This window comes from Helianthus annuus, chromosome 14, assembly GCF_002127325.2.
Source record: "Helianthus annuus cultivar XRQ/B chromosome 14, HanXRQr2.0-SUNRISE, whole genome shotgun sequence".
Taxonomy (NCBI): domain Eukaryota; kingdom Viridiplantae; phylum Streptophyta; class Magnoliopsida; order Asterales; family Asteraceae; genus Helianthus; species Helianthus annuus.
In genome coordinates this window covers 115,406,674-115,416,728 of record NC_035446.2, presented here as the reverse complement: position 1 = coordinate 115,416,728, position 10,055 = coordinate 115,406,674, and the positions used below count along the sequence as shown (strand labels likewise).

General features: G+C 35.2%; 1 protein-coding gene and 1 long non-coding RNA gene across 5 annotated transcripts; both read right to left on the bottom strand.

The window, feature by feature from the left end:
• Nucleotides 1–417: 417 nt before the first annotated feature.
• On the bottom strand, nt 418–4,592 carry LOC110905802. 4 transcript variants are annotated; one of them, XR_004878701.1, is made up of 9 exons: nt 4,488–4,592; nt 4,235–4,335; nt 4,048–4,128; nt 3,628–3,746; nt 3,266–3,541; nt 2,849–2,979; nt 1,312–1,400; nt 861–1,097; nt 418–667 (listed from the first exon to the last, which is right to left on the bottom strand). It is a non-coding gene; the product is annotated as an uncharacterized LOC110905802 (long non-coding RNA). The 4 variants fall into 4 exon arrangements; XR_004878702.1 differs by having other exon boundaries at nt 1,312–2,979; nt 3,628–3,749; XR_004878700.1 differs by having other exon boundaries at nt 861–1,131; nt 1,312–2,979.
• Nucleotides 4,593–4,925: 333 nt separating this feature from the next.
• Nucleotides 4,926–8,926, bottom strand: LOC110907226. Its single transcript, XM_035983042.1, has 6 exons — nt 8,830–8,926; nt 8,616–8,743; nt 8,424–8,508; nt 7,668–7,941; nt 6,765–7,554; nt 4,926–6,589 (listed from the first exon to the last, which is right to left on the bottom strand). Exons 1-6 carry the CDS (start codon nt 8,892–8,894, stop codon nt 4,926–4,928), a joined length of 3,006 nt encoding a protein of 1,001 aa, XP_035838935.1. The 5' UTR covers nt 8,895–8,926.
• Between the last annotated feature and the right edge of the window lie 1,129 nt (nt 8,927–10,055).

Here is a 10,055-nt window from a genome sequence, read left to right as displayed (position 1 = left end):
TTGCATTAAAATTTTGAAGAGCTATATTCACACTGTGATACTCACTAAAATTATCTTTAATTAACCATTTAATGTAGCAAAATCAAATAGTTTCCTATCTTTTTACTCCACAATTGACGTTTAACCAAATATTTTTTATTATCTTTGAGATTTGTGACAAAATATTATATTTGATTAGATAAAATTTAATACTTAATAATTAATATTAATAATCATAATAAATAAATATAAAAATAAAAAAAATATATTAGTTATTCAAATTTACAAACACTAAATACAATTGTGTTTTTTTCTCCCTAAAATATATGCATTAAACTTACTGTTCACATGAACTGTTTTAAGTGTTCCAAAACCATATACGGTCGGCCTTTGGGAAGGAAAAATACATCTTTAAAATCCCAGTATTTTGATTTATTATCATCATTATATATACGAAACGTAGGAACCACAGCTAGTGTATGCTTAGGAATGTCATATTTCCCCTGCCAGCACGCCAAAGACCAGCAATACCTCTTAGCAAAGAAGTTTTCCACAGTCCCACTTGATTTGAAAGGGCTTTCCGTTCAGACCAAATAAGCTCAGTCCTAAAGGACTTACATCCATGAACGGACCCCGTCATGACCAAATGGAGTTGGCTGCAACAATCTATCCAATTGAATAACCGCACCTGAAATTGACAATCGTAACCGGTTCCATTCAATAAATAACACACAAAACCATCAACAGGCATAACGCATACGATTCGATTAACTGATAACATACCATTCGATTAACTTATAACAATGGGCATAATTACATCTCTTTACTATAGAAAACCACACACCCCATGGTATGAATCAGTAAAAAACTTTGCTTAATACCTGATTCAGGAGTGTTTTTGGTCAGAATCGAACACAGCCGAAACGCCTGGGTTGAAATCACTGTCGCTTCCTTTATTAATCAAGGATTGTTCTCATGCACCGTTGATCAGAATTAAAGGAAGGCTGGATTGCAATTGAGTAAAAGGCAGGATTCCTTCATGAATCAAGGAATGTCCTCACGTGCCGTTGATCGGAATTGAAAGAAGGCTGGATCACGGTTGAGTAAAAGGCAGCTTTCTGTACCAAAGATTGGGTGACTCATATCAATGTTCTGTACCAAAGATTGTTTAGAAAAAAAATATAAAAAAATAAGAATAGAAAATGTCGACAATATGAAAACGAAAAATGAATAGTAAATAATATTGTCCACCAAATTCGTACAGTGTGATTCAATTTTATGCATTCACGAACATAATAGGTTTTTAGTAATTAATATTTGCCTATCGGTTACCTGGGATTTTGCTAACCAAAATTCGGGCCTTTTTCAACCCGCTTGAGATTTATGTGTGCACCTTTGCTCCCATTGTACCTGCTTTCATCCTGTCACACATATTTCAAACCATCAAAAATGGAATTCTACGAAGATTAATGGTAAAGTTATCAAGCTACAGTCAGGTATACAGGTGGTAATTCCGACCCTTTGAATGGTCAAACAGCTAAAATAAATAGTTAGTCAAACGGGTCAGAACCCAGACGTCACCAAAAACACTTTTTAAGTTACAAAAACTTCCTAATTATCTTACTCTAAATATATTTTTTTTAACCTGAACAACATGGCTTCTTTGATCATTTTGAATTACTTATTATTTATAAAAAGAAATGCACTGCCCACAATATCATTAAGCCTTTCATCTGAAAACCATTATACATAAAATCAGACACACAAATATACAACCATTTTAGCTACATGTATATATATCCTATAGGATTTTTAGCATCCCTAACCCAAATTATAGTTATAATATATGATTTAATGCATAAATCACTTAAATGTACAACCATTTCAGCTACATATATATCAGTTTAATGCACAAAAACACCTTATGTAGAAGAAGCGAGTGCCTCAGTGGGATTTTATTTTCCCAAAAGCTTGCTTTTGTGCGCTTTTTGCACAGAGCTCGCCTTATGTCACACAAGGCGCAACTCTTTGCGCCTAGGGTCGTGTTGCGCTTAAGCACGCACCACTTGCGCCTTTTTAAACCAAGATTTTGACACCATCCAATTCCTGAAAAGCTGAGACTGAAACATCATGATGTTCATGAAATGCATTGACCATATGTGATACAACTTCCCCACCAGCTGAGACCAAAAACCCTGCAGCTTTTTTAGCTAAACTACTTGCACCACAAGTGGTAGAAGTGGATTGAAACAAAATATAGAGTTACCATAAAAGTCATTATGTAATATAGCTATCATATTCAACAAAAAATCTCAAATAAAAACAAAGTCAAGCAAATGGTTAAACGGGCGGCTTGGTAAATGATTAAAGTAAATGATGCTGAGTTATTAAAAGAATACACCTTTTAAGCACCTTTTATAATAGTAAATGAATAACGCAACAATACAGTAGCATTCAGATACCACTTCTTGACCATACAGTTGTAATCTAACCGGCTTTCGGTCCCACCCATGAATCAGGTCACAGTTGCAGACCTGCCGCCCAAACCACTTACCCAACCACCCAAGTTCTAGGCGGAATGAAAGGTTGTATGTTCCCTCTGCGAACAGAAACTCCACCCCCTTAATTTTCACATTAAGACAAAAAACAATCAATACTGCACATCAAGGCAAAAAACAATCACACAATTTCAAAAATCAAAACATCTAAATAAAGAAAACAAACACAAACTCCAACCTGAACACACTCTCCTAATGAAACAGAAAGGGTTATTCTTTTATGTTCGTGTTCGTTTGGTTAAAATTCAATGAACGAACACGGACATGCCTCTATTCGTGTTCGTTCGGTTCATTTATAGGCCTAAAAATACCTATCAAGTGCCTCGACTTTCTTCCTAATATCAGATGACAGAAGAACTGGTTCAGCATGATTTGGAAGCGATTCCTGCAGTTGCTTTTTCTCCCTCAACCAATTTTCTGCCTCTGAGCACTCGTTCGAGACCTGAAAGAGGGTGGGGTAGACACATGTGAATAGATAAAATGAACATACGCTAAAAAAATTTATGGATATTAAAATAATTATCTTCTGTTTCTTGAAGCTTAGTGATAAACCCTTCTCTCTCTGAATCCGTAACAAACACCAGATTAAAAGCAACACTTGTAACGGGTCAACGAACACCAGAGATTTATGATTAAGAAAACTAAGAATGAGATACACTCACTGTTACCAGCTGTAAACACTAAATGCACAGGATAAACACAACTGTAATTAAAATATCGTTACTTACATAGTCGCTAACCAAGCTGTGCTGTAACATGTTGACCTCTGTTTGCGATCGCCATCAATTTCCCACTCACACCAGCCCTTAATCAGCCATCAATGAGGTCACACACATCAACAATTACACCAAAACAAATGTCCCGAATCACCCACTTATTGTGCCCTAACTCAACCCAATATGAACACCACCTATTCTTTCACATAACAAATATCCGTTAATAGCCCCTTACGGTGTCGCAAATCGTTACTGCAGCTGTTAGAATCATCATTAAAGCCTCCAGAACTACAAAATTTCAACATCAGTTGCCAAATCTAATAGAAACTAAAGCACGTGACTTAAACAAATCAAAAGAAGGTCGCCAGACGTACCTTTGTTCTCGAAAAATATACATGTGGCCGCTAAATCGGAATCGGGTTGTCGGAACCAACCTTGACCACCATGTACTACTAGGATCTCGTCTTAGTTGCAACCGATCTGCTCAAGAATCCTACTACCAAAACCATTTTTGATAAAATGAAGTAAATAATAGCAATCATATAAGTTACTAATTAAAAACAATAACTCCTACTTTTAATTTCTTTATTAACAACATCATTTATAATCCGCCAATCCAAAATTTACAACAATAGCAAGTAATAACAATACCAGAAGCTCTTAAAAAATCATGTTAATCAAAACACATGGTTGGTTGAATCAAAATGATTCAGATATTTTCTTTCCTGTATGAAAACAAAACACATTTATTTTCAAGCTCTCTAAAAAAAATTAACCAAAGAAGCTTTGCTTACCAGATGGTTGGTTGAATCGAAATGATTGCACCACCACCACCGCCGCCGCCACTTGAGTTACCACACCATTGCTTTAGAGATCTAGGGTTTCATATTAGATGTGAAAAAGGAAAAAGTGATTAACAGCGATGATATCTATGGGTTAAACGACGATGAAGACCTTAGATTTAGGGTTTTGCAAGTTTACCTCTACTTCAATCATCGCTCGTTGGAAATCCAGAACTGAATCAATCAACTCAGCACCATAGATTGTTTGTCACAAAAGATGAGATAAAACCCAAAACAATGCTTCAAGCACAAAAAAACTCGATTAACACTCAGATTAGATGAAACCGAACGAATCATGGATGAATGATAGAAGAATCATAAGAAATTGAACGAAATCATCGATGAAAGATACAAGAAATCATAGGAAAATAAGAATAGATTCGTTGACTTACCAGATGTTAATGAAATCGAAAGAGATGGTGGTAGATTTGCTTGTCGGCGATGAACAAAATTAGGGTTTTGTACGCTTGAATGAAAGCGTGAATGAGAAGAATGATACGTTTGAGAGATCTAGACTAATTAGATATTTTTATACCCGGGTCCAAAAAACGGGTATGGATATACCACATGCGGATCCCGTGTGAAAACATAAGGTTTCTCACATTTTTCCCGCCAAAAACCCATTGTGGTTGCACCACCACTTGACACGTGTCCCACATTTTATTCATATATTATATACTAGGTTATCTACCCGTGTGATACACGGGTTGAACAATTAAGTTGGATAAAACATAAAAATATGAAAAAATAACAAAGAAGTAAACAACATTTTCATTCAACAATCAAAAACCAAAAAAATATAAATTACAAATAAAAGAAATAAAAACTAATCACAAGTCTCTGAAAATTTCCTTGTAAACAACATTTGTCGTTTGATTTGTAACATTCCCTTCTTTGTCTAAAATTAGTAGTTTTGCTCCGGCTCTACTCTTTACTCTCGAAAGTGCAACATACAATTGTCCATGGGTGAATACAGGTTGCTTTAAGTACAAACCAACTCGAGATAGTGATTGTCCTTGGCTTTTGTTTATAGTCATTGCAAAGCATACACATAGTGGAAATTGCCTTCTCTGAAACTTGAAGGGAATTTTTTTGTCTAAAGGTATCATATTAATTCTAGGAATGTATGTTCGAGTACCGATAGTACCTCCAGATATTATTTCAGCTTCTATTACGCGTTTACCAAGTGTTAGGATCTGTAATCTGGTACCGTTGCACAAACCATTTTGTTGATCAATATTTCTTAGAAGCATAACAGGAACACCAACCTTTAACACCAACCTATGATTTGGCAATCCAGATATTTTAAGTCCATTAAGAACATCGGGAGAATATATACGTTCTTGTGCTGGATCATTAAGCTGTTCTGATGGACAAATACTATCCGAGCTAAGGTACTCCTGTTCTTCTCCAGGAAAAAGTGATAGAAGACGATCGTTAATCTCTTGAACAACTTCATTTTTAGGTGCTAATATTGCTCGTTCACGGAAGAATTCTGGATTTTTGAAATTTTGGAGAATTGACGGGTAAACAAAGTCAATTAAATTTTTAACAGGATCAGATGAGTGATTTATTAGAAGATCATCAGGAATGTCTATAGTTGTTTCGCCATCATTGTTACCTCCGACCTTTCCCTCACCAATGTCCAACAGCCATTTTGCAAAATTTATTGTTTCTTGCATATCAGATGTATTTGCTCCAATCGTTAGCCTCATGTTCTTGGTTAACCTTAAGGCTTTACATTTACTCCACAAATAGGAAGAACTTAAAGAGGCATTCACAATTTGTTGCCCGCTGCCATTCGGAACAACAGGAAGGATTTGTCTAAAATCACCACCAAATACAATAACTTTACCTCCAAACGGTGTTTCAGAATTTTTTGAAGTATCACAATTGAAAATGTCTTTTAGTGTTCTATCAAGAGCTTCAAAGGCATGTTTATGTACCATCGGTGCTTCATCCCATATAATCAATTTTGTTTCCTTTAGTAAATGAGCAACAGGACTGTTTGGTTTGATGTGGCAGATTGAATCTTCGTTAAGATTGATAGGAATATGAAATCTAGAATGCGCTGTTCGGCCTCCTGACAATAGCAAAGATGCAATACCACTCGATGCAACATTTAATACAATCTCACCTTTAGATCGTAATGCAACTGATAATGTCTTCCATAAAAATGTTTTACCCGTTCCACCGTATCCATAGACAAAGAAAACACCTCCTTTGTTACCATTGACAGCTTTGATAATTTCATCAAAAACACATCTTTGTTCATCTGTCAATGAATTAAAGAGAGGCTGAAATTCATTACCTAGATTGGTCATGTCATAAGATAGCTCCTCATTGATCAAACGATTATTTGCTGAAGCTATGGAGTCGTCACTCGGATAAGGCATACATGTAAATCTCTTTAGGGTAGAGTTATTGCGTAGTAAGTATTTCTCAATCTCACCCAAGGTCAAATTTTTTATTTGGTCCTCAGTAAGTGATAAACCTGTAAAATGTACAAAATAAAATATTAAAGTTCTTTCATATAGAAAAACATTAATTAGGCAAAAAGAATAATTTAAGTTTAAAAATAGTGATAAAAAAGTTGAGAAAGAAAAAAATAATTACTTTTTTTAATTTTAAATTTAAATACTTTATCATTGAAAATCAAAATTGTTTACCTGGCATATGTTCCTTTTTTTGGCGTGCGTGAAGAATTCCATCAGATAAAAACTCCCATGTTTTTTCCCAAACGAAATCTGGTCTAGATAGAGTATTAGACAACAACATTGTTCCAAATAAAGCACGAAGATAATAACCACAACATGTAATACTTGCTTCTTTAATTGCCTCGATATATTCCATATCATCGTCTAGAAGCCCAAGCGCATAGCATGCATCTCTAAAAGTAGGAAGTGTTTGCCCATTTACCGTTCTAATATCTTCAAAACATTTTGGTCCTTTCACTTTGTTGAGAAGAATCCTCAGAAAATAAGCCTCACCAAGAGCTGGGGAAACTGAATGAATTCGACCAATTGAACGACCTATTTTTCGTGGTTCCCAACAACGATCCTTTAGTTTCCAAACATATTTAGTAGGGAATTCAACATAACTAAGTTTTCGTGCTTTTTCATCATTTTGATTACAACTCATCCAGGCTAAAAACTTAGACGAAGAAACAGATTGTTTGTTGAGAACATCATCAATATCATCATCTGCGCCATATACGACGTTATGTTGACCTGGTAAATGAAAAGGAAGTATAATAACCGCAGAATACCTATAATGAACCTCATATGCAAAAATTCTCCATGACGCTTCACATGCGGAAATGTATCTGCAATCATAATACTCCTTTATTTCGTCCCTTGCTAAATCTTGTTCATCTTGTTTTCCAGCTTCTTCAAAAGCCACCGATGCTCTATCAGGACCTTTGTTAATATACTTGAATAAATATTTAATTGATCCAGCCTGGTTGCACCATTCTACATTGATATGTGCTTGATATCTCTTCAACAGTGTTTTATTATACGGCACAACACTTCTATTATCTAACTTAACACCCGACTTTTCAACATAGTTACCCGAATCTGCTCTTTTGTATACAGGGAAGCCATTTGAATCAATACAGGTGTGAGGTGCAAATTTATTGGGAAAGTTTTTAGAACACTGTAATATAATAATAATAATAATAATAATGTTTCTGTATCAAATAAAATTACCTCATCTATTAAAGGAACATAAGCAATGGGGCTAAACTTAGTGTCATCAACAAATAGGTCTTCAACAGAGTTGATAATGCACGAACCTAACTGGTGATTAGTTGAGGAACTTCCGGTTGATGAATTTTCAAGATAACTGAAGAAAAAGAATTATGTTAGACTAAAATGTTATATTACATTGCATTATGCAAGATGCATGTTAATAGTAGCTACAGGACTCTAAAGATGCATGGTTTTTTTTGACAGTGCAATCTCATTCACTCTCCATGGTCAACTTTCCATTTGTATGTCCCTACTATAATTTTAACTTTTGATTTACATTTAAATTTCCTATTATTAAATGTAACTTAATACGTAATTATAGTAATGGGTTTTTTTTAATAGTGCAATCTCATTCACTCTCCATTGTCAACTTTTCATTTGTATGTGTTAATTATAATTTTAACTTTTGATTTCCTACTAAATATGATTTCCTATTATTAAATGTAACTTAATACGCAGTTACAGCAATAAGAATGATATAAGAGATTTTTTTCTTTCTAATTTTTCTATAAGACACCCCGTGTAATACACGGGTTCTAACCTAGTATTCATATAAATAAGAAAAACACAATGTACCTTTTTTTAAATGCTTTGATATCAGCAATATCAGTATTGATGAAGAGCCTAGTTGCATCAAATGCATTTGAAACAATTCGTTTCCCTAAAGTAAAAAAAAAACCCACAATAAATTCATATATAAATACATTCATCTCATCAAAAGGGAGTCTAGTAATAAGATTTACTTAACTACATGGTAAATAATATCACCTTTGTAAAGCTTCAAAACCCCAAACTGAATAAGTAAAACCACATGCATATCTTTATCTTTCCATGACATATATGCGTTCATTTCCTCAGCAAACTCGTCCCACAAAGTCACCGTCAAATCTTCATTACTGAAATATTTCAAATGAATCAAAGGTTGAAATTAATTAAAAATAGGGTGTTGTATATATCAAAGTTCAAGATTTTGAAAACTCACTTTAAATCTCTTAGCTTTAAGGTCATTCTTTTGCCAGGCCCTAATTTTGTAGTGGTAGGCTCCATGGGGTAACATATGACAACATATCCAATCAAATCTTAAAAAGAAAAAACAATAATGTAACACCTCGAAATTTTGTCCAATAATGTGTTAACACGTGTCATGAGTTTACACGTGGCATTAAATATTAAATAAAGGACTAAAGTTGGCAAACCTTGAAAGTATGTAAATTCGAGGGTTATAAATGTCAACGAAGGGTAAATATACTGTATAGTAACCCTAAATGATGCTCGTACCTTCAAACGAATAAATCATGGATCGTACGGAGCGAAACGCGGAAGAAAGTGAGAGATTACAAGCTGCAGGGGTTAATTGTGTCAACATGTTTAATTTATACCTCTGAGTGACCCTTTGACGAACCCAAGGCTTTGTAACAGTAAAATACGCTCACTAGAATATACTATATAAATTTCGCGAAGTTCCGTTTTAAAACGAGAAAGTTATGATCGAATTCGTATGCGAGGGGTTAAAAGCGTCAACAATAAAAGTTAAGGCTTTCCGGATAATAGTTAAACTAACCGGGGACTTAACAATGCGGGTAAAAGTCACGTGGCCCCTAATCATAAATAATCGAGGGCCAAATCGCAAAGTTACCCCTTCGAAACCGAAAGGTCAGGCTAATCATTACAAAAGATTTGAAAATCTTGGTAATTAACCCTCAGGCGGGCCGCGTTAGGAATATGGTTGAGCTAATGCGGGCCGCACGCCAGAGGAAGATACGTTTTCTGACATTAGGGTCCATGCGGCCCGCGTGTGAGTTGCTTGAATCCTAATGCGGGCCGCGTACGAGTCCCAGATGCAGAAACTTTGGACAGACTTGTTGTTTGAGCTTGTGAACGATCATTTGAGCAATTAATGAAGCATGGGCGCCCTCTACATGCCCCCTAGCACCCAGGGCCACCTGCTGATCATCCATAAACCCTTGTAGGGTGAGTTGTAATGATCTTATGCATGAAACTTTACTATAAAAGGCAAGGCATTGTGCATAAGTGAAACACACCTCAAAACCTGCTCTCTTGATCATCTCTGGAGCTCTGAAACACTCTTCTAACATCCTTAGTCGTGCACCAAGCTTCTGTAAGTGTGTCTACCCTTTTATGGCTTAGTTTTTGCATAGTATAGCTTAAAAGTCAATCCGCCGTAATTAACGATTGACTTTGCGATAA

Coding starts and splice junctions, on each gene's coding strand:
- LOC110907226 (XM_035983042.1), bottom strand. CDS start 8,894: ATGGAGCCTACCACTACAAAATTAGGGCCTGGCAAAAGAATGACCTTA. Junction 8,744..8,829: donor TTAAAGCTAAGAGATTTAAA/GTGAGTTTTCAA, acceptor GAAATATTTCAG/TAATGAAGATTTGACGGTGA. Junction 8,509..8,615: donor GGTTTTGAAGCTTTACAAAG/GTGATATTATTT, acceptor TTTTTACTTTAG/GGAAACGAATTGTTTCAAAT.